The sequence below is a fragment of the Phycodurus eques genome, chromosome 2 (assembly GCF_024500275.1).
Source record: "Phycodurus eques isolate BA_2022a chromosome 2, UOR_Pequ_1.1, whole genome shotgun sequence".
In the NCBI taxonomy this organism is placed as follows: domain Eukaryota; kingdom Metazoa; phylum Chordata; class Actinopteri; order Syngnathiformes; family Syngnathidae; genus Phycodurus; species Phycodurus eques.
In genome coordinates, this window is record NC_084526.1 from 44,255,713 (window position 1) to 44,280,746 (window position 25,034).

Sequence of the window (25,034 nt, forward strand, 5' to 3'; positions counted from 1 at the left end):
AAACACTGTCGGGAGGTTCTGGGGGGGATCCAACTAAAATCATTGTTTGTTTCATTTCATTTTTCACCATTACCAACTTCAAAGGCTAATCCCAAATGCATCCTCAGGGAAAATATTAAGTACTGTTGTTTGTCTGTTTTTATTGGCCATATCTGAATTTGAAGTTAGTTCATTCTGTGTTGTGACCAATGTTCCCTCCAATTTTTCATGTGTCTGGGCAGACACACAACATCCTTGAGCGCACTGAGGACCACTGTGAGTAACATCAGATGTGCCCGCTTTGGCCACACACCAGTATGACACCTGTTCAAAACCTTGGATCATAGCAAATTGCATGGCTTATTTAAAGAACCAAATTACAGCAACAATTTTCATTGGTTAACTTTTAATATAATTGATTTGGCCCACTTGAAATGAAAATGCTTTAACCACAGGAGTCCTGAATTGTATTTTTTTTGCGCAGCATAGATTTTCTTGTGCGGTGAGTACGTGCTAGCAGTGCGCGATTGCGCAGGCGCGCAGTTTAGAGGGAACATTGGTTGTGACATAATCCCTAACATCGCTCCGTCGCTTAATATATTTAACATTAACATCCGTAAACTAAGACAACTGTAGACACGTTTCCTAATTAATACAAGATGTACTTGCGGATCAACTCTTGTTGCCGATATTATGTGTGCTTCGCGGTTCCGATGGGACTGTTACTTGACAATAATGGAACTCAAGTAAAAGTAGTCCTCCAAAAAATTACTTGAGTAAGAGTAAAAAGTATGCAATGAAATAATTACTCAAGTACTAAGTAAATAGTGAGTAACTTCAGATTTTTTTAACCAGAGCATGAACGTCAATAAAATAAATAAATAAATAAATATATAAATAAATGTAATTCTTATGTTGCTGTGTGTGCACATGTGTGTATGTATGCACAATCAAAACTACAAAAAAACCTCTGCAATTTAATGCACGGTGTTTTCTCAAGTTATAAGTGAGCTGAAATATCCACATTTGGGCAAACAGTGCCAGACAAATATTACAATATATGAAAGCTGTTCTTTTTGTTCATCGAAATGGCCGCCACGTAGGCACGACGATCAACTGGCTTATGTAGTGTTTATACCTATGCCCAGGAAGCCCAATGGAAGACGCTGTGTGGGGTCATGTGACTTTCTTGTGTCGTTTGATTGGTGAACTAGACTTAAACGTCACTTCCGCTTAAATTGGATTGGCGCAATCAACGCCAAATACGGAAGTCGAAGTCGTAGTCTCGCGCAGGAAATAGTTGATAAACAATAATTGATAAAAAATAAAGAAATAAAAAAAGTAGCGAGCGGAATTTAGGTCATTGTAACGGAGTAAAAGTACCGTTACTTCTTAACACCAGTAGCGGCGGAAGTGTTTTTTTCTGGTCTCGTCAACTCCTGTGACATATCCAAAACAGATCCCGTGCGCACAGGCGGAACCTCAGTCCGATGTGCTTGCATATTAGTCTGCCGCGGAGTAATATTCAGAAATTACATCTGTGTATGGATGGTGGATGTGTGGAATGGGTCTAGCTGCCAGCGTTCGAGGAGTACGAAACAGTCTATGACAACAGCGACGGCCACCCCCCTCCAGGACTCTCGGATCTATACGATTCTGCTGTTGGGTGAGATAGACACTTTTAATATACAACCCCAATTCCAGTGAAGTTGGGACGTTGTGTTAAAAATAAATAAAAACAGAATACAATGATTTGCAAATCACGTTCAACCGATATTTAATTGAATACACTACAAAGACAAGATATTTAATGTTTAAACTGAAGAACTTGATTGTTTTTAGCAAATAATCATGAAGTTAGAATTTTATGGCTGCAACACGTTCCCAAAAAGCTGGGACAGGGTCATGTTTACCACTGTGTTACATCACCTTTCCCAAACGTTTGGGAACTGAGGACACTAATTGTTGAAGCTTTGTAGGTGGATTTTTTTTCCCATTCTCGCTCGATGTACAGCTTCAGCTGTTCAACAGCCAGGGGTCTCCGTTGTCGTATTTTACGCTTCATAATGCGCAACACATTTTCAATGGGAGACAGGTGTGGACTGCAGGCAGGCCAGCCTAGTACCCGCACTCTTTTACTACAAAGCCACGCTGTTGTAACACATGCAGGAATGTGGTTTGGCATTGTCTTGCTGAAATAAGCAGGGGTGCCCGTGAAAAACACGTTGCTTGGATGGCAGCATATGTTTATCCAAAACCTGTATGTACCTTTCAGCATTGATACCATCACAGATGCTGGCTTTTGAACTTTGCGTCCATAACAGTCGTGATGGTTCTTTTCCTCTTTGGCCCGGAGGACACGACATCCACAATTTTCCACTTTGCATCAGTCCATCTTAGATCAGCTCAGGCCCAGAGAAGCCAGCTGCGTTTCTGGGTGTTGTTGATAAATAGCAACTTTGCAGAAAGATACAATTTACCGATATTCCTCCAAGGTAGATTGATAGAATTTTGTTCACTCAGATAAGCAAATATGTGTTCTTCCATTGGAATGTCCTTGCAATACGGAAAATAGACCGCCTGTCACAGACCCCCAGTGGCCTTCCAGAGATGGAAGAAGCAACTAAGAAAAGCTTGAGATCAAGAGGGTCAATTATGCAAAAAATGAGAAAAGCTCCCTAATTAGTAGGCACAGGCAGAGTTTTAGAGTAAACAGTTCATGATGAATGGGGCAGGAAATTCCATTTTCCATTCCATGTGAAATCGCCGGAGTGACTTGGTCTCACCACTGTATAAGCGACTCAATTAAAATGGTTGGAAAAGCAATGCAAAATTCTAAATAGCCTTGCTTAATTTCCTATTTACATTTAACAGAGATGAATATAGTGGTTTGCTTGAAGTCTAAATTCTAGAACATGCTTCTCTGGAATTTTCAAATCCAGTGAAAACTCCAAGGACAAACAATCCATTCCATGAACTGGTCGATCTTCAAATTGTTTGCATTTTGAAACACATATTCCCATGGGAAATAACTGAAATTGAAATGATCCCATCAAGTGTAAAATAGGCATTGTTATTAGCAACATTTATGAAGCAAAGGACAAAATCAGCTCAAAACAAGAGTACTCAAGCCAACACAGACCAATGATATAGCCTATTAAGATAAGAGAGCAGTTGTGAAATTTATAGTGGTGGTGTGTGTTCATCTGAGTCCTGTATGTGGTGGTAATACACCAAAGGAAATTCCATTGATCAGACAATACGTTCAACCCGACCCCCTCCATTTGTTTATAAAAATGTTATCACTCACCATCTCCACTCCCTGAGGGAACGCTGTCCCCTCCCAGTCCTTCTTGGGGAATCGCTGAATGATCTTCCCACATCCCTCTCCTGAACCTGCAGATTAAAATTAAGTGTCTTCAAGAGAGCAACATAATATCAAACTCTCAAATAAATAATTCTCATTAGCCTGACAATATATACTTGGTACATCATATGACGCTGAAGCAACAAACTAAATGTTTTCCCAATACACATGACAACCTGATGATTCACAACTAAATCTTTAAAACTGAAATATGGCAGGTCAATTAATATTATCGATTTGCCACACCGCTTACCGTTTCATCTCTACTACAGAGAAATAATTTAGAAAATTGTTTTTGTTTTACCTAATATAGTGACTAGGTTCCTTATCTTTCACATCGCACCAATTCCCTAGTGAGGGTATGAAAATTTCATATCATGATTGCCATTGTTAATAAAATAAATGCACCAAAAGCATTGTAACACATTATTAAAAATGCTAAATCTTTACTTTTTGACATTACAAATTGTAAACAGCCAAACACCCAAAGTGAATTTTCATGCATGCACATAAGTTATTTAAAAGACTAAGACATGAGAGAGATAGTGGTATGACTCTATCAAAACATAAATGTAATTAATTAGAGCCTTTTAGTATTATTTTTTTAATTAAACAGATTTTCAGGCAATTAAATACAATTTAAAAACTACTCTTTTTAATCAAGAGCAATACTGGGAATTTGATTTCCAGTTGATTTGATTTGAGCTGACCATAATCAGACGGCTTTTTGTGAACTCAAACAATTTTTATCCAAGTGTTAGCCATTCCTGTTTGAGGCTCCAGACTGAGTTGTCTGCTACTCGAGGGATGAAGTCAGAGAAAGCTGGACTTCTTGGGAAAACCTGCTTTCCCGTCAAGCCACCTCTGGTGTTATTTCTATCCAATGTGCACACATCTGGGTACCCTCAGCAAGAGGTGGCGGCCAAACCAGCCCCAGAGGCGGCTTCGCGCAAGTGCAATTCATTATCACCATTCACAATCTTCATTCAACATCTTATAATGTTATTAGGCATATAACATTTTTGTGATGTATTCCTATATAGTCAAAGTAGTTCTTTAAAGCATATTTCTTATATATTGTATTGTTAAAATATGCATGTATGTATATACATATGGACGGAAATGGAACTTGAGCCATCTTCATTAAAGGTAGCAGCATTTATCACGAGACTTCCATTGCCAAAAATCAAAACGATCAACTTCTCATCACTGTCAGGTGGAAATCTCCTTCATTCTGTCCAAATCTCCTAGTTCACAAATCTATACTATTGGTCATCGTGATGTGGGTCTATTTATTTATTTTGGAAATTGCTGACGAGTCTAAAGTGTTGAAAATGGCTTGCTCACTTTGACACTGCAATGTCAATGGATGAACATGTTTTGCTTTTTGTTGTTGTTGTTGTTTGTTTGTTTCATGGAAAGTGGTGGTTTTAGAGAAGCAAAGTTTCTGCCCGATGCCAGCGAGATGCAAAAACTTTCTCAGGAAAGCTTAAATTCACCTTTTTAAGTTACAGTAAATCTTATATGCATAATAATTCGGTGCGTAATGTAATATGTATGGTATAAACGAAATGTCTGTTGTTGTGTAGTGCGTATGATCATGCAGATAAATGTTAACTGTGTGAAATGTAAGATCTATTCCAGCATTTTATAAATTAATATCAATATAATAAGTGTGTATTGAAAATGAAAAGTCTGTTCATGAGTATTGTGAATGATGGATGTCGTAATTGTCCTGGCTTCTGCTTTTTAATGCATCATTCATTGTACAAAGAAAATTAATACAAATAACGAAGTTTTTTAAAGAAATGATTAGAAACTGTGGCGAAAACAAAACTTTCCAGTCTTGAAAAATTGCCAAACTTCCCCATTGTTCAGATAGTTTCCCTGATTGCACTCCATTATTCTGAGGCTAAATGGCACTGCCTCAAAAGTAAGTGGCTTCCTCTTTGGCAAACTTTACAAAGTTGCATTAACATTACACACCACCATAGGTCAGACGGACAAATACGTATCGCACAAACCAAAGTGGAAGAACTCCTTTCTACTGTCATCTACCAGTCTTGGCTGCAGGTTAATCTGTGCCAAATTAAACTCTGTCCCTGTACAATGAAGAGGAATGACACGGTTTGTTTATGGACAACATTTTGGCACTTGCCTGATCTCGACCACAAATGGAATTTATTTCCATTAAACTACACACGTTTTAGTCATCAGAAAGAACTGCTGTTAAACCTGAATCAATAAGAGGCCCCCCTGTTGCTTGCACACAAAGTGCATCATTAGTAACATACAAAGGACTTGTAAAGATGTCCTATTACCTGCAACAACACAACAATACTCAATCACACAAATGGCTTTTTGTTTGGTTTATTACGCAACATGTCAACATGAGTTTGTTTTTGTACTCCCCTTTTTCACCAATTAACCCATTTCGAGACTTTACACCGATTTTATCGGCCTTATCGGTATCGGCCGATAATGAGCATTTTATGCTGATCGGCTTTAATGTCATCATTCGCCAATCCGATCAATGACTCCGCAAAAGACATTTAATCCGCGTCGTCATCGTGCACAGTATATTTTAATCCAACAGCTAGTTTATTTTTAGCCTTGTCACGTGTCTTTTGGGGTAGTCCTGTAAATATCTGACGGCCAATAAAGTTATTGAAAAAAAAACATGTCGGCGGTGTAGAACAGACAACACGTCTGAGACAGACAACACGTAACACCCGGATCAGACTACAAGACAAATTTGCTCTTTCACGATTGCACTATGTCAGACTATTGCAATCAAATCTTGTATTCCGATACCACCGCATCCCATTTTTTACAATCATTGGGCTTTATCTTGTCAACTCAAATGCGACCGGATACACTCGTTACCGTGGCGACGACAAGAGTGGATCGCGCCGACTATATTATGAGGAACAAATCGGGAAAAACGTGTGCTGGTGGTCACCGGTGCACAGCCCGAAAGAGTAATGTGGGTCCCCCTTCCCATGGGCTCACCACCTGCGGGAGGGGCCATAGGGGTCGGGTGCAGTGCGAGCTGGGCGGTGGCCGAAGGCGGGGACCTTGGCGATCTGATCCCCGGCTACAGAAGCTGGCTCTAGGGACGTGGAATGTCACCTCTCTAGCAGGGAAGGAGCCCAAGCTGGTGTGTGAGGTCGAAAAGTTCCGACCACATATAGTCGGACTCGCCTCCACGCACAGGTTGGGCTCTGGAACCAGTCCTCTCAAGAGGGGTTGGACTCTCTTCCACTCTGGAGTTGCCCACGGTGAGAGGTGCCGAGCAGGTGTGGGTATACTCATTGCTCCCCGGCTCGGCGCCTGTATGTTGGGGTTCACCTCGGTGGACAAGAGGGTAGCCTCCCTCCGCCTTCGGGTGGGGGGACGGGTCCTGACTGTTGCTTGTGCCTGTGCACCAAACAGCAGTGCAGAGTACCCACCCCTTTCGAAGTCCTTGGAGGGGGTGCTGGAGAGCGCTCCCGCTGGGGACTCCATTGTTCTGCTGGGGGACTTCAATGCTCACGTGGGCAATGACAGTGAGACCTGGAAGGGCTTGATTGGGAGGAACGGCCCCCCCCGATCAGAACTCGAGCTATGTTCTGTTATTGAACTTCTGTGCTCATCACGGATTGTCCATAACGAACACCATGTTCGAGCATAAGGGTACCCACACGTGCACTTGGCACCAGGACACTCGACGTCGCAGTTCGATGATCGAATTTGTGGTCGTGTCATCGGACTTGCGGCCGCATGTCTTGGACACTCGGGTGAAGAGAGGGGCGGTGCTGTCAACTGATCACCACCTGGTGGTGAGTTGGCTCCGATGGTGGGGGAAGATGCCGGTCCGACGTGGCAGGCCCAAATGTATTGTCCCTGTACGACAGGAGTCAGAGTTTGGTCCGCATATCCGGCAGTAAGTCGGACTCGTTTCCGGTGAGGGTTGGACTCCGCCAAGGCTGCCCTTTGTCACCAATTCTGTTCATAACTTTTATGGACAGAATTTCTAGGCGCACCCGAAGCGTAGAGGGGGTCCGGTTTGGTGGCCTCAGTATTGCATCTCTGCTTTTTGCAAATGATGTGGTTTTGTTGGCTTCATCAAGCCATGACCTCCAACTCTCACTGGAGCAGTTCGCAGCCGAGTGTGCAGCGGCTGGTATGAGAATCGGCACCTCCAAATCTGAGACTGTGATCCTCAGTCGGAAAAGGGTGGCCTGCCCTCTCCAGGTCGGGGATGAGATCCTGCCCCGTGTGGAGGAGTTCAAGTATCTTGGGGTCTTGTTCACGGGTGAGGGAAGAATGGAACGGGAAATCGACAGCCAGATCGGTGCAGCGTCTGCAGTGGTGCAGACTTTGTATCGATCCGTTGCGGTAAAGAAGGAGCAAAGCCGAAAGGCGAGGCTCTCGATTTACTGGTCAATCTACGTTTCTACCCTCACCTATGGTCACGAGCTGTGGGTCGTGACCGAAAGAACGAGATCCTGGATATGAGTTTCTTCCGCAGGGTGGCTGGGACATCTTATTCGGATGCCTCCCGGACGTCTCCCGAGTGAGGTGTAATTTAATTAAAAAGAAAGTAATTTAATTACAGTGAAGTTAGCGCCCATTATTTCTGTTATGTATTGTTGGTTTGACCTGACCGATTCGAATACACGATCTGACGAGAGCAGTGATTTCCAACCTTTATGGAGCCAAGGAACATATTTTACAATTGAAAAATCTCACGGCACACCAACAAACAAAAATGTCACAAAAACTTGATACATTAATTACTGTATGTACTTCCTGCCATCTAATAGAAGACCATTCATTTGTTCTGTCTGTCACTATGCCTCACTGGCATAAATAGATGAACAAACATTATTTATTGTAAATACATTTTTTGGAGCAATTAAATACACAAGTATATACAGTAAATGAACAGGTCATTTAAATAGACACATTCCTCCATCTTGTGATTGGATCGGTGATCGGTTTTTTTTTTTTTATTTGTTTTTTTTTTTTGGCCCCAAAATCCTGATCGTGTATAGCCTACCCATTTCATAAGGTTAGTTTGGCTCCCCTCTAAAAGTTTTGGAACAGTGAGGCCCATTTATTTATTTTTGCAGTACAGTACACTAAAAATGTGCTTGATATCAAAAGTATCTCAAAAACATATTGTTTTGCACACTCTTTAAAGTATGCAAGACAAAAGACAAAAACATTTTTACCCTCATTTCAGGATTTTGGGTCATGTGCATTAAATACACAAGTTGAAGTATGATATTACCCGTTGTATGTGCGGGAATAGTCGTATCGCTCATAAAACAGCAGTCTGCATGACAGTTACGTGTATTTTGGATTTAAAAGCTCTTCTAAATAAAATCGTATGCCCGGAATTAATTTTCAAGCAAGGATGAAAATAAATGACAGAATTCCTCACATTCCGTGAGGCTACTCTCTTGTATTCAAACAAGCTGTGCTCTCTAATACTTCCTCGCTGATATAATAACACCACCATCAGAAAGAATCATAGAATCTAGACCGTGAAGAAACATACTAATTTCAACATCCGCTTTGCAAGATGCAAGGATGAAGTCTAAAAGCAAATAAATAAATAAATAAAATCTATTTGAACAGCGTCACAGCTTCCCACAACCAAATAATTCTAATGTGTGACATCATTCGAAGCAGCATCTGACAAGTGGGACAGCGACAATTCTTTTACCACAACACGACGGGAGACGTGAGTGTCATCACACTCCTGTCCCGCATTTCACGTACTGCTTCTCACATAAGCTCTGATACGGCTACAATATATCAAAAGTCTGCTCCGCTCAGTTCTGTGTAAAAGGCATAGGCGAATAAATGTCATATCTGCCTTACGGCTGGGTTTCCCAAAGGGAACCACTGGCATCATTTCCATCATTGTTCATGGCAAACGAATTCATTACTTTATGATATATTATGTTCCTTGGAACCTTTGTGGATTCCATCGACACTGATTACATTTGATTATACGTTTGGGTTTATTCAAGCCAGTATCCAAAGCATCAAATCTGATTGTGATAAAAACCTTGATCAACATATTCTCAAGTGATGCAATCAGTCCTTATGTTTGACTTTAGTGCAAACCTAATAAATGTCCATCCATCAAATTTCCAGACCGGTTATCCCCAGTAGGGTCTAATAAATGTCATATTTGACCAAGTAGTTGTATTGAAACGTTCCCTGCCATGAATTTGAGTTTAATTTGCATCGTCAAAAGGAAAAAAACCAAAGGTCTGTGCCATGGGTGTGTGTTCCGGTTGTTGTTTCCCCCCTGTCTCGGGCACACCTGCTCCTGAGAGCATCTTCACCACCTGTGCCTCCTTCACCCTAATTGCCCCTTGCATTTAACCTCGTGTCTCCTCCTTTCTGGTCGCCAGTTCGTTGTACCTTGTCGTCGCGTTCCAGCGTTCCTGGGTTTCCACGTCACAGGCTCACAGTAAGACTAGACCCTGTTCCGATGAGCGACCTCGCCTTTTTGCCTCACGTTTTTGGATACTGTTGCCTTTTTTGGATTGCCTGCCTGTGTACCGACCTCTGCCCGTATATTAAATCTCTCTTTTTGAAACTGTCCATTTGTTTTGGAGTCGTGCATTTTTGGGTCCTATCCTCTGTTCCGTTCATGACAGTCTGATTATGTTCAATCTTATCAACAGACTTGTGCAGTGCTGCGGTAATAGTTGTCAGTGGAATTTCCCTCGCTGCCAGTTTAAACTTTACGACTCAAAAGAAAGAACTCCTCGAGTATGGTCAGGATCACGACCCGGTCTGAATAAGCCAAGAAGCTGAATGTGAACATGAATGCGAAAAGAAAACAATCAAAGTAAGGCGCAAAACCAAAATGCACTCAATGAATAACTTTTTTTCCCCATAATACATTCAGAACAGGATATTGCTGCCAATAGAGAAATGCAAAAAGACATTGAGAACTGGAAATTGCTGTCAAAAGAGAACTAAAAAGACAATACAAAAGTAACATATTCATAGGACATATGCGGATAGTGCTTCGAGTCCTGCAAAGCCATTATTTCAACATTTCTTTGTCATTCTGCCTATAAAACAAAACAGATTATTGGAATAAAATAACGTATTTTTACACATTACATATGGAATCACGTCAAGAGATGGCATTCACAGCAAGAAATCCAAATTCAATCTCCAGCTGCTAAATTAGATTTATAATGTATTCAGAAACACAATTCAAAATTATCAAGCCTTAATGTTCTTGCAAATAGAATCTTGCATTAATTGTATAAAACTGGCACATTGTTTAGCTATTACGTGCAACTTAGCAATCAATTGTTAGCTTTGACTAAAAGCTGACTGATTGTAGCCAATTATTTCATACAGTGTGAGTTGGAATTAACAAAAAGAAGAGGAAAAAAAAAAAGCATACAGTATATGCCAAGGTTTTAAAGTGAGAGGCCCTGGATTAATTACCTGAGACAGACAATGACAGCAAATTGTAATTTAAGGAAGGCCTTCATTGACCTAGCATAGTCTACATGTTTGATATCAGAGGACCCATGTCTGCACCAAGAGAATGGAAATTCTGTAGCAAAAATCCCAAGCTCAGGCTGGGCCAAGGACCATCTTTCTGTGATGAGAATGAGTGAATGAATGACTTACCCACATATCATCCTGATATCATTACATAAGTGTCCCTAAACAGGAGTCAGACAAAAAAAATGGTTAAAGGTCAAATGCATTTTTTTTTTCAACCAGAGAACTTGTCTGTGGGTGTGCCAAGTGAGCCAGCAGCGCAAAACAAACCCTCTTTGAGATTTTGTAACAAAGATCCATTTCATGATGCTTTCAGACAATAAAGCCCATCATGGACTCAGCAACAACTAACTGAAATTCATGTGAGGCATTTATTAACTTCTTCACGATTGCACATCGGAACTGTCTTCTGTTGGTCAACAGATATGTGGCTAATTTGCTTGCAAGAGAACTTATTTAACCATGATTACAACATATTACGAAAGAAATCCCCCAATTGAGACCAGGGGATACCAGATCAGGGCTGCCGCAGCTGCCAGGGACAGTTTAAACGTACACCCACCCTCGGAGTGGCCCTCGATTCATTTTTGAAAATTATAAAAACCTCTCCAGAAACGTGTCTGATCAGTTTTAAGGTATAATGACTCTATTCGCCACTAGATGAATCACTAACTGCGCTTGCACCGGCTCGTCTCCATGAGAGAAGGAGAGAGGACTCAGGGGACTAATTGGCAAAAAGTGCCAACGAGGTTGAGAAAATTGTGTCATTCAGGTCAAATAGGAAGTAGATTATGTGTTCACCGAATTTAAGGGTAAACCCGTCTGGTTTGCTAAGAGATGCTATCAGCCATGAAAGATGTCAACATAAGCCACCACTACAACAACACTCATCTCAAAAGTACACAAACAGCAGCAATTTTCTCTCTCTTTCTTTTGTTACAAGAACTGTTGACAGTTCAATTGAAGTGCATGAGGAGCTACAAATATTTGTGTCCTCCAAAAACATGGACATATTCAACGCATTTAATACTGTTGCAAACGCGTACGGTGAACAAGCGGCTGTTGTGACGGATGGCAGACTTGCCGCACGGGGGAGACGCACCGAGCGGTTTTTCCTTCAACAAAGCAGACTGAACTTTCCTGCCCTATATTGCACGGTATCATATATACAGGTGAGCGATTCAACCTATTAATTTGGAAATGTTAAATGACATGCAGGACAAACATAATACGATATTAACATTTTTTAGTTTTTTTGTGGATAGAAAAAGGAACACAATGAGTTCTTGCATTTAATGTACTTTGAATGGTCATTTTTGTGGAAGAAAAACATTTGCACTGGGGGTGTGAGGGGGATTTTTTTTTTGTTCGTTTCAAATCCATTGTTTTTGAAGAATGAATCTTTTATACATGCATTTGAGCATGACAATACGTTATGATACTGTGATTTACATTGGTTCAATTAATATATATATATATATATATATATACATATATATATATATATATAGTTCTTATTAGTTCTTATTTTCTTTTTAGGAAGGCTGATGTGCCCCCAAGGTTGCACTAATGAAAGATTATGGCCCCCTCCATCCCTGAAGCTGAAACTTGAACTTGAGGGTGTTGTGTGTAATGTGATTAGTGGCTATGCCCCACAGGTAGGATGTGACCTAGAGGTGAAAGAGAAATTCTGGAAGGACCCAGACAAAGTAGTTCTGAGCATCCCGGGCAAAGAGAGAGTCGTGATTGGTGCAGATTGTAACAGACATGTTGGTGAAGGAAATGGGGGTGACGAAGAAGTGATGGGTAGGTTTGGCATCCAGGAAAGGAACGACAGATGGTTGTAGACTTTGCAAAAGAAGATAGAAGTGGCTGTAGTGAACACTTTCTTACAGAAAAGGCAAGAACATAGGGTGACCTACAAGAGCACAGCTAGAAGCACGCAGGTGGATTACAGCTCGTGCAGACGATGTCATCTGAAGGAGGTTACCGACTGTAAGGTTGTGGTAGGGGAGAGTGCAACAAGACAGCATAGGATGGTGGTGTGTAAAATGACTCTGGTGGTGGGGAGGAAGATTAAGAAGACAGAGGCAGAGAAGAGAACCATGTGGTGGAAGCTGAGAAAGTAAGAGTGTTGTGCGGCTTTTCAAGAAGAGGTGAACCAGGTTCTCGGTGGACAGGACGAGCTTCCAGAAGACTGGACCACTACAGCCAAGGCGATCAGAGAGACAAGCAGGCGAGTACTTGGTATATCTTCTCGTAGGAAAAGGAGACACGGTGGTGGAACCTCAAAGTACAGGAAATCCTACAAGGAAAGAGGTTAGCTAAGAAGAAGTGTGACAGAGGGAGGATCGAGGGGAGGAGAAAGGAATACATGGAGATGCGAAGTAGGGCAAAGATAGAGGTGGCAAAGGCCAAACAAGAGGCATTGGATGACATGTATGCCAGGTTGGACACTCAAGAAGGAGAAAAATATTTCTACAGGTTGGTCAGACAGAGGAATAGAGATGGGAAGGATGTGCAGCAGATTAGGGTGATTAAGGATAGCGATGTAAATGTGTTGACTGGTGCCAGTAGTGTGCTTGATAGATAGACTTTGAAGAGTTGATGAATGAGTAGTAGTAATAGTCCGTCGTGGTGAAGAAGGAGCTAAGCCGAAAGGCGCAGCTCTCGATTTACTGGTCAATCTACGTTCCTACCCTCACCAATGGTCACGAGCTGTGGGTCGTGACCGAAAGAACAAGATCCCGGATACAAGCGGCCCGAAATTAGTTTCCTCCGCAGGGTGTCACTTAGAGATAGGGGTAGAAGCTCAGTCATCCCGGAGGGGCTTAGAGGTATTGAGAGAAGCCAGATGAGGTGGCTTGGGCATCTCATCTGGCATTGAGAGAAGCCAGATGAGGTGGCTTGGGCATCTGATTAGGATGCCTCCCGGACGCCTCCCTGGTGAGGTGCTCCAGGCACGTCCCACCGGGAGGGGACCCTGGGGATGACCTAGGACACGCCGGAGAGACTACGTCTCTCGGCTGGCCTGGGAACGCCTCGGTATCCCCTCGGAAGAGCTGGAGGAAGTGGGTGGAGAGAGGGAAGTCTGGGCTTCCCTGCTGAGGCTACTGCCCCCGCAACCCGACCTCAGATAAGCGGAGGAAAATGAATGGATGGATGGATGGATGGATGGATGGATGGACATCTTGTTCCATCCGCATTTGAGCTATAAACTATATAATATTAATATGTAATTGATTCATTTCCGCCACCTCCAGCTCTGCTTCCTGTTGTCTCTTCAGTGCCACTGTCTCTAATCCGTCCATCATGGCTGGCCTCACCACTGTTTTCTAAACTTTGCCCTTCATCCTAGCAGAGACTCTTCTGTCACATAACACACCTGACACCTTCCTCCACCCGTTCCAACCCGCTTGGACCCGTTTCTTCACTTCCTGACCACACTCCCCGTCGCTCTGGACGGTGGACCCCAAGTATTTCAAGTCCTCCACCCTCGCTATCCCTTCTCCCTGTAGCCTCACTCTTCCCCCACCGCCCCTCTCATTCATGGACATATATTCTGTCTTACTTCGGCTAATCTTCATTCCTCTGCTTTCCAGTGCATGCCTCCATCTTTCTAACTGTTCCTCCACCTGCTCCCTGCTTTCACTGCAGATCACAATGTCATCTGCAAACATCACTGGGATTCCAGTCTGACCTCATCTGTCAGCCTATCCATCACCACTGCAAAAAGGAAGGGGCTCAGGGCTGATCCCTGATGCAGTCCCACCTCCGCCTTCAATTCGTCTGTCACACCGACAGCACACCTCACCGCTGTTCTGCTGCCCTCGTACATGTCCTGTGTTATTCTAACATACTTGTCTGCCACTCCAGACTTCCGCATGCAGTACCACAGTTCCTCTCTGGGTTTCTCAAAGACACAATGTAGCTCCTTCTGACCTTCTCTGTACTTTTCCATCAACATCCTCAAGGCAAATAATGCATCTGCGGTACTCTATAGTTGCCACAGTTCTGCAAATCACCCTTGTTCTTAAAAATGGGCACCAGCACACTTTTCCTCCATTCCTCAGGCACCTTCTCACCCGCTAGAATTCTATTGAACAAGCTGGTCAAAACCTCCACCGGCACCTCTCCTAGATGCTTCCATACCTCCACAGGAATGTCATCAGGACCAACTGCCTTTCCATTTTTCATCCTCTTTAATGCCTTTCTAACTTCCCCCTTACTAATCATCGCCACTTCCTGGTCCACCACACTTGCCTCTTCGACTCTCATTTTCCTCATTCATCAACTCCTCAAAGTATTCTTTCCATCTATCTAGCACACTCGTGGCACCGGTCAACATATTTCCATCTCTATCCTTAATCACCCTAACCTGCTGCACATCCTTCCCAGAGGGATAGATAACCTCGGTCTGGCCAGCCTGTATTGATCCTTTTCTCCTTCTTTAGTGTCCAACCTGCCATCCGTGTCATCCTATGCCTCTTGTTTGGCCTTTGCCACCTCTACCTTCGCCCTGTGTCGCATCTCCATGTATTCCTTTCGCCTCTCCTCGGTCCTCCCAGTGTCCCACTTCTTCTTAGCTAACCTTTTTCCTTCGATGATTTCCTGTACTGAACGGAATGGATTCAAATGAAAATTGTAGTTAACAACCCGCTTCATGGAACAGATTGCGGCTGTCCTTAGACGCACCGCTGTAGTTGGCTTTTTAAAGTGGGTGAATATCTTTTCTCTGACGTAAAGTAAAAAGGAACAAATGGAGGCACAACAAGTGGAAGCAGGGGAAACTTCCTGTCCTCGCGCAGATCAACATCGGAGAGGACTGAATGCCTTTATTCACAGCTGCATGTTGCAGCTATCGTGGAAAAGAAAGAAAAAAGTCGTGCAGCTCCCTTCCGCAAAAGCAAACACACATGACAACAATTCATCAAGTGCGTTTTCTGCAGAGTATAAATAGACCAAAGCAGAGTGGGCAGGGCGAAAGAAAACAAGCAGCCAATACTTGATAAAAGATGCATGCGCAGCTTGACTATCATGGAATGCTGAAGTCACACGTGTCCACGGAGCTTTTTATGACAAACTGTTGCGTTTGTGCAGCCGCTGAACTCAACCGCTGTGCAAGTAGGGAGGGAGTGCAACCTCCTTTCCTTGACTGACAGCCACCGCGGACCGGACGTGACTCGTTTTGGATCCCACTGGTTAACGACCGCGACAAATAAATACGTCAAGCAAAGTGTGCCGTTTCTCTGTAAGACACCGGTGCCTCCGAGGGGCTCCTCGGCACTGAGCGGGTTCATGAGGACGAAGCGAGTGTGCCCCCACTCTCGGCTCTTAGCATCGCGGCTAACATCAAGCTAAGTAGCGTCAACAACATCCCACGATGAGCTCAGCTTACACACTTACCGGCTTTTTCCTGGTCGTATCCCACGACAACGAAGTAGTCCGCCAATCTAGCCATGTCTGCCGCTTTTCCCGAGCTGTGCCAACACAATTCAGCATTTTTCCTGCTTCCAAAGGACAGCCATTTTTGACAGAAGGGCCGTCAGTGCGCATGCGCGGACCACATGGCGCATCGGGGCCATCCATGGGCGTGGCCCCCCGCGTTTTACAAATACAAATACTCTGCGCTATCATGGGTCACGACCCTTTTTTTTAAAAAAAAAAGCCCGCGAGGTACTTATTTTTCGCAAAGGTGTATGTTGTCATTCCTAAATTACATTCGTCTACGTGAAGAAGACACTGATGATGTTGATGATTTCTCACAAATAATTAGCAACAATGATTTAACAAGGTAGGGAACACATCAATATCGATATGTAACACATTATTTCTATGAATCTCTGCAAGTGTTTACATTTTCAAATGATCACTTCGACAACATTCCTAGGAAATTTCTAGTAGCACCGAAATGCCAACTCCTACTTTTGCCTCATTAGTCACATGTAGCTGCCCTACTAGTATGCTAAAGTGGTCTTACTAGTGTGCAGAAATGTCCCACGGCAGTGGAAATAACATTGCCAGTAAGACAGTCGTTCTATTCTACTAGTGCACCGTAGTCATTTTACAAGTGTGTTGAATTGTCTCACTAGTGAGGACAGAGTGCATGGACCTTAAACTGGATATCGTGAAGCTGTTTAAGCATTTATTCGACGTGTAGGTTAAGGTCGGTGTACGAGTGCGCTTTTTCGAGTTGGCATCTGCGCATACACTTGTGAAGCACTAGTTAGTTAACTTGTAGTACTAGTAGCGCGCAGACAACTAATTAAGCTAACAGGCATATTTTGGGGAATGTGAGCGTTGACATCGTCTGCAACATGAGTTGATAACGATGAGAAGAGACTTAGATGGCACGATGGACACCAGTGGTCCTATTTTTCCAAAGTATGTGGTCGGTCCGTAATATAGCTTCCCGAAGCCACCAAAAACAAAACAAAAAAGACGCAGAAAGCTTTTTCAACTGAATACAATTCAAATCATGAATCATCCAACCGGAGCGTTACCTGAAAATACGCGGGTGTAATTGCGCAGGTTTCCTGCCAACTGGCGGGAAAAGATGGGACAAACGTTATCGCTCCTCCTGCGATTGCCAAAGGATTTCTTCATAAGGAGCTGCGAGGAAAGCCGCCGTCGTCGTTTCACAATTCGAATTGTTGTCTTCCCGTAAAGGCTGTCATGACTGGTTTACGACACCTGTTTGGCACTTATTTGTGGTTTTGTTGACTTTGAAAATCCAGCTAGACATATAAAGCACCGGGTCGCTAGCAGAGGGTCCCCTTTGTCAGGTAGCTCAACTCAATCCGATCTATTGATAGAATTCTGGGATACTGATGGAATGTCAAGTGGAAGGGTCGCAACAAATGAAGAAAACATGTCGCAACACATTACCCCTTTGATTCCAAACAGAAAGGAAAATCCAAACTGAAAGCATTACTCCGTTGCGCTCGATAACAAATTATTTATAGTTCACCGGACATCTGGGAATGTTCAAACTGACAGCAATCGACAGCATTTCACTGATTGTGTGTGTGGTTTTTATATATTAGGTGTGAAGTGCATTTTTCTTTGTTTTTGTTTTTTTTCCCCAACATAACTTTCATTGACTATTTCTCTTCTATCCACTGACAGATTCTTGTTGATGCATTCCTAAGGGGAAACGCTAAATGATTTGCCAAGTCTTTCATAAAACCAACAAATCAGCCAAATGATTCAAAACATGTCTGGACCAATATTGTTCAAGTTGAGTTTTTTTTTTTTTTTTTTTCTTTGTTCTTGACTCTCGATTTATTCTTAGGTAATTGTAAAATTCCACCTCACTACAGTCAGCTCTGTAAAATAAATCAAAGCGTAAGGCGAGTTATTGACCTTGCACAATGTGTGTATTGGATTTACAGTCAGGCATATTGACTCTTTATTGACTTGAGCAATGCTCCTCTCATAGGAAACTTTCCAATTCATCAAGCTGACATGAAACTTCACAGTGTCTAGGAGCGGCCTGAAAAGGAGAAAATGGAAACATTCCATGCATTTGACATGCGCAATTACGGGACTGCATCAAATCAACCTTATAGTTCAAATATGACAGGGCTACATGAAAAAAGTGAGCCAAAGTTGTCAAATGACTCGGATGTATTTATTCATGTATATTTTGTAATGACAACATATCTTTTCTTTCTTTCTTTCTTTCTGCGCCGCTGGGAGGAGAAGGGGATGAGAGTCAGTCAATGAGCCCCTCCCACCTCCTGTATAAAGGGCTCCCAGTCCGGTGTGTCGCTATTAGCAGAGTGACACAGCTGCCTTCCGGCACCAGTGGCAATAGTCCCCAAACCTGTGGAATACTCGTCAGTATATCCGAGCAGAAAACGAAGAGCTTTGTCGCCCGAGAGAGAATTTACAGGTATGTTTACATCCTTTTAGTTTGCTCTTCACGAGGAGCTTCGTCTGACTGCTGCTCTCGCAGCTGATGGCTTTATCCTTTCCTTTCCTTTCCTTTCCTTTCCTTTCCGAGGTCAGGGCACAAGTGTACAGAGGCAAGGACAGGTTATCTGTCTGGTTATATAAGCAGTTCAGCTCTTAATGTGTGTGCGCCTCTTTCAAGGTGTAGCACATCTAAGAACAGAAAACCTCACAGCGGCAATTCATGACAGAGCATTTGATTGACAAGGAAAATTGCATTTTTATAGCTGTCGTCGAATTGTTATCGCGCCAACTCTATTTTGGTAGGTTCTATTGGCAGACAGTGTCCTTCACATGATTGGCAAGGGGCCCAAAGCACGCTTGTAGGTTGACTTAACTGAGGAAAACGTGACCCCAGCTTAACTCGTCAAATCAATGAACGATAAGTGCAAATAACTTGGCTTTTGGACTCTCGAGCCAGCGTTACTAGTTGACAGGAATACTGTACTACAGGAGAGCGTTGGACAAGTTCAATTGTAACGTGCGTGTGATGTTGCAAAGGACTAACGGGATGTTTTCTGGCTTCTGCAGGAGGAAAAAATGAAACTCATCTGGCAGGCCATCCTCTATTGCTGCCTGGTGGCCACAGCGGCGCACTGTGCGGAACTTGAAGTGAATCCCAAGTTAAAAAAGAGGTGAGTCCATTCGAGTCTGTCTGTCGCACGCGCTAATAAAAGCCGGGGGTGGATTGGCGAGAATGCTCTGCCTCGAGACTGATGGAGTTTTGCCCTCCCTCACTTAGGCTCAGCATATTTAGGCTCGGGAGCAGACTCAGGCGGGATCCGGACAGCGAGACTGCAAACTCTGAGCGCTTTGTCCGGCGAGAGGTCACCAGGGATACCTCGCTGCCACATTCCAGGTACGTGCCTTCGGCTTCCTTCGCTATCTTAATGCCTCTGTCACCGGAATTAGCATCTGGGATCGACCTGTTAGCTCTTTCTCCTCCAGCACCGAGACCGGCGTGCGAACCAAGAGGTCCAAAAATTCTGCCAATCAGCCACGAAGACAGGGCTGCTCTCTGGGGACCTGCTCGGTGCACGACCTGGCGCACCGCCTGCACATTCTCAACAACAAGCTGAAGACTTGCAACGCCCCCACCTCCAAGCTCAGCCCGCACGGATACGGCCGCAGACGCCGCGCCCTGCCAGACCGTAGACTCGCGCTGAGGCCGGAGCAAGGCCAGCTCAGGCCCGTGTGGAGCGCCGCTGACTCCCAGGTCCGTAAGCTGGAGGCTCTGCTCAGGCAGACATGAACGGGACTTTGCAAGAAGCAAGGACAAAAGCCAAGGGAGTCTCAGCGTTTGGGTACTCTCCGCTCCGTTCTCAAATTCTCCGAACGCCTCTCAGATTTACCGAGTCTTCTCCAGGTCCGGGGACCAAGTCAGAGCAAAGTCCGGCCGGCTGCACTGAGTTTTCTTAAAGGGCCGAGCCTCGCCGCTCGGCGATGCGGAGCGAGCGAACAACCGCGAGCACTGGACAGAACGGCGCGGAGCCACCGCGGGTGCCGCTCGCTCTCTGCTCGGCAGGGCGGCACCCAAAGACTTGAGCGCACATCCTCTGGTGTCGAAGAGCGAGCGCTCACCATTCCTCCTCTGCTTTGATAAGTGCTAAGCTGAAAAGCTGGGAGCGCTTTTCCATTCGGACTCGAACGAGTGATCGGGAGGAGACGATGTGCATCGCGATGCCACAACAGGGGACGGACGCTCCGCTCTCGGCCTGCCTGCGGCCCGTTTTGGGCACCGTATCGAGGAATAGAAATGCCTTCGATTCTGTGAGTTATGTGCCAGTCCACAATGGATGGAAATATACTTGAAGTTGTTATTTGTACAAAAACACGTGCAATCGAGAGTTTTGTTCTATTTGAAATACTGTATATGTATATATGAATGCCTCTATTTAATATGATATGATATAGAAGTTACATTTCAGTACTCATAAAACTATTTTTGTACAGAAATTAATATACGGTATATGGGCATTGTATTTGTCATTATTCCTTTGCAGACTGTGGTCATATGATTTTATGTGCTATATTATAGATTTGCAAATGTCTTCTATTTTCTTTGTGTTCAAGCAATAATATTGTCATGTAATAAACATTTTGCAAGCAAAACCTCGACCTCGTCCAGACTTCCTTCGGCTCCCGGCTGCCGTAAATTCCAGCAGAAGGCCGAGAACATTGCAAGACGGGCAGCACCTGGTCTCTGTTAAGTGATTACAGCCCCTCATTAGTTTCCCCTCCTCTCGCTACATTCCCTCACTTATGACCTCTCACCTCCCCAGCCCCTTGTTTAAGAAAGGCCAGACAGGGCGCGAGGCGCATTCCTGCTTGATTCGGCTCATATTCGTCGACCGAGCCGCCTTGGGATGCTGAGGCTTTATCTGTATTCATCGGTAAAAGATGGTTGGAAGTTGGAACGCGAGGAGAAGGATGTGATGAGGATGGGGGGGGCTGACATTCCCGCAGGCGCAAACTACTCGTCGTTCCGTTCATATTCGAGCGGCCAGAGAAGAAATACAGGCGGGAGATCTCATTTCAGCTCTCACTTCATTTGTGGCGGTCGAGAGCAGGCCTGCCTGTCCAAAATGTTGCCGCTAAACTAGAAGAAAGAGGAGGGCCGCGTCCCCTTGCGTTCAGAGAACATGCTGAGAGCCAATCCAATTTCAACTTTTTTTTGTTTGTTTTTTTTTGCAATACAAACAAAAAGAAAATGGTCAACAAACAAGAAGAGTCCAGTTGCTTGGATTCGACCTTTGCCGATTAGCTTGAAAGTCGACACACACGTTGAGAAAAAAGCCCAATTTTTAGCAAGCACGTTGCCAATTCAACAGGTCAACGCTTGTTATCGTTGACGAAGAAGAACGTCTCGCAACATTCAAAATGCATTTTAGTTTGGATTGTTTTTCCCGAAAATTGCATATCTTGTCACATTCGAGTGTTGTGTTTTCGAATTTGTTGAATGAAACAACAAATATGTTTGATTGACTGAACAACGCACGAGCTATTCTAACATTTAAAATCCCCAAATGTGGGACAGTTTTTGATGAAAGATATTTTGACATTTTTTGAACCAATTTTAAATCCATGAGATATCTTGTTAGAGGGAACATTTTCAGACACGAATATGTATAACGTGAAACATGAATGTGCAGTCGGCCAATACAAAAAAACGTCAGCTACATCGAGCGAACAACACGGGCCGGAAACTATATGCGCCACATTGGACCAATCTATCCATTGATCCGTTCTCTATTTCACAGCACTTATCAGGCGAACGAAACACGACACTTCACAGAAACAAAGTGTCTTCGCTCAAACGTATTCGTTAGAGCAGCCCCGCCACGGCCGTGGTAACCCTAACCATGAAAACCTCCTGAGCTCATCATCTGTCGCAATTCCGGGGATCGTTACACGCCATAAGGTCAAATGGCGTGTTTTAATCATAGCGTTCGGTGATCTCGTACGCCGCTTATCCTCTTCAGGGTCACAGCGACTCCGGAGCCTCTCCCAACTCGCCGATCGCCTGTCAATTACAGGCCGCGCGAGTCGAGAGAACAACAACGCGGCTTCAGCGATCGGAGCGCTCGAGCGCTGGACCGTGGGAGCGGGATGGAGTTGCGAGTACGGGAAAAACCCAGAAAGCGAGACGTGAACCCAGAACCCGACCCAACCGAAACCTTCTTGCCGGCGGCTTCTCCGTGTCGTCTGAAGCGCCGCGTATGTATTTGAGTCGCGTTGCTGTTGATTTTCAAAACCTCTGCTGGAGACCTTGTTGGATTTCCCCCAAAATGGACGACGTTGTGAAGATGGAGGTGTGACAGTGACAGACCTATTTTCGACTTCAATTAGGCATTCTCTATTGCCACCTAGTGTGTACAAATAGTTACAACTTCAAAGAAGGTCTTTCTTCTGACGTACGAGAGGAGTTCCAACGGTGATGAGCCGGGCCCCCGATGCAATGCTAACTTTCCAATTCAATGACATTCATCACTCCACACACGCATAAGTTGTAACATGAGGCTGTACAATCGACGGCGTTCCCATAATCTGTTTTGGGGGGGGGATCAATTTAACATGTTTGCTCTTTACATTGTAGATTTCAGTGATGTCCATCGACAAAACCCATGAATACAGCGATAAACAAAAGCTTTTTTTTTTTTTTTTTTATGATACAGCTCCTACATCTCCTTCTATTTTGAAAATATATTTATTCCTGTCTGTGTTTTATAAGTAAAATAAAAAAAAAATGTAAAACTACAGCATGGAAATATTGAGGAGCGTGCGTGCAAAACCCCGAACAGCACATGAATTGCAAAGTCATTTCTGGACTTGAAATACGAATTCGCTGGAGCTCTGAAGTGTGTCGTATCCGTGTAAAGGTGCGAATGAACCCGGATGCGGCCCGGTCGACGCTTCGTGAAGCCAACGAGCCGACGACGCCGTCGGCGCGATCGCAGCGCTCAGAGCCGGATCGGTGCGGTCGGACGTGCACGTTGCGTTAAAAAGACAAGAAATGTCGGGGTAAGCGACGCGCGCTGCCGCGGGAAGGAGAGGCCAGGTGCGTAATCCCTCGTGCCAACGATGACGTCCATTAAGGCGACGCGGGCTCACAGCTCAAAGTCGGTCCGCTAAAGCCATCTCGAAAAGGGCACCGATCACCCGGACCGAGAGGCGATCGGTGCCCCGCCTCCTCCTAATCTAAACGCCGCCTGGCTAAATCGGGGACCGCGGGCCCTTAGCTGCTGGCGGCCCCGGCCGGAGGTCCACGTCGCCTTCGGGGACGCCGCAAGGAGATTTCCTCGGGCTATGAGTTCACCAATTTTGGAAGAGTCTCTCATTTACATTTGCCATTTACCGAGGCAAGACGGCAGCGCGGCGAGATGAGCCGGTGTCCGTTAGCGACCCTCCTCAACCGATGTATTTGCACCTGATGCTGACGGACGCGCGGTACCGTGCGCAAGTCCTTAGACGACCGAGCTGTTGTGGTTTTTTTCGGGGCCGTGCAACGGTGCGCAAAGAATCTTCCAGGGTCGCCATACGCGTAGCGTTCCCCCCATTTTGTCGAAGGCCTCATTCGCAGAGACGTGAGGCCATCAGCATTTGACAGTTTAGGCTTTGGATCTTTTGTAAGCGCACGGATTTTCCCGCAAGGGGTGTGCGAAAGCTTGACCCGTAACGCTCGATCGCTCTCCGAATCCTCCGCTGAATGGGGTTTCCGTTGGCTCGAAGCCCTCGGGGTCCACTTTCCCTGCGAGTTGGGTGTTTTCACCAGTGGCCTTCCGCTGCGCGCTTTGTCGAGAACAGATCCCGTTTCACGAAACTCGCCGCGGACGCTATCGATTGGAGTAAACTCTGAAGCGGCCCAAAAAAGCCCGCAACGCCTGACGTGTTCAAGGGTTATGGCTCGCGCACTGACTTTTGGGACACCCCGTAGTTTGTGGGCCGCCTTTAAATTGGGATTTGTGTTCCAATGTCAGAGTCTCACACAGCCTCACAAAGCAAAAGAAGCCTTTTCGGCGTGGTGCCTCAAATAGTTGTGGGATTCTAGTACTGCATATAGAGGACATATTTGATTTTCAAGGGGCGACACTGAAGAAACGACCGCTGTGCAATGTAGTCAGTGTCAAGGAAGCGTGCACTCGAATAAAGTCACACGAAGCGTCTCAACGAAGCGTCTCAACGCCTCGCACCGAAAGCGAGTCCGGCCCGAAATGAAAACGGCCCATTTGCCATTTGACCTCCCCGGTTTGGGCGCTGCTCTCACGCTCTCGTACTTGACGTTTCCGTGCACGAATCCTGGTCGTTGTAGCGTAAAGGACGATGATTGGATTTGAAGAATATATGTGCAAAAGGACGTGCTCCCTGCGAGGGCAACATGGGATAGGCCTGCTTCGGTCGCGCAACAAAACCTCGCAGTCACATTTGTCAGGCTGATGTTTTGTTTTTTTGTGAAGGAGTTAAGGATGGACTGATGCGGACGTCCACGGCGGAAGGTAGACGAGGTATCAAACGTGCTCGGTTTCTCGAAAGGGAACCCGTCCGCTATTGGCAAAGTGAGTACATCTATTTGAACGAACGTTCCGCAATCTGTCCAGATCCGATTCGACATGTGTTCCATTGTCTTGATTGGATAAAGATCATCATGTGGAGTTTTTAAAGATGACAACATACCATCATATCTGGCCTTCGATGA

General features: G+C 44.7%; 2 protein-coding genes across 2 annotated transcripts in view; one reads left to right on the forward strand and one right to left on the reverse strand.

Annotated features, from left to right (window-relative positions):
* sbf2 (SET binding factor 2) overlaps positions 1-16,449 on the reverse strand; it is a 119,255-nt gene extending 102,806 nt beyond the window's left edge. The window contains 2 exon segments of the mRNA XM_061670951.1: positions 3,290-3,375; positions 16,292-16,449. Of these exon segments, the coding sequence (XP_061526935.1) occupies positions 3,290-3,375; positions 16,292-16,346 (141 nt within the window). The 5' untranslated portion in view covers positions 16,347-16,449.
* Positions 16,450-18,575: 2,126 nt separating this feature from the next.
* Positions 18,576-20,953, forward strand: adma (adrenomedullin a). Its single transcript, XM_061670952.1, has 4 exons — positions 18,576-18,782; positions 19,373-19,476; positions 19,584-19,700; positions 19,790-20,953. The coding sequence occupies exons 2-4, from the start codon at positions 19,382-19,384 to the stop codon at positions 20,091-20,093; spliced, it is 516 nt and encodes a 171-aa protein (XP_061526936.1). The 5' UTR covers positions 18,576-18,782; positions 19,373-19,381; the 3' UTR covers positions 20,094-20,953.
* The last annotated feature ends 4,081 nt before the right edge of the window (positions 20,954-25,034 follow it).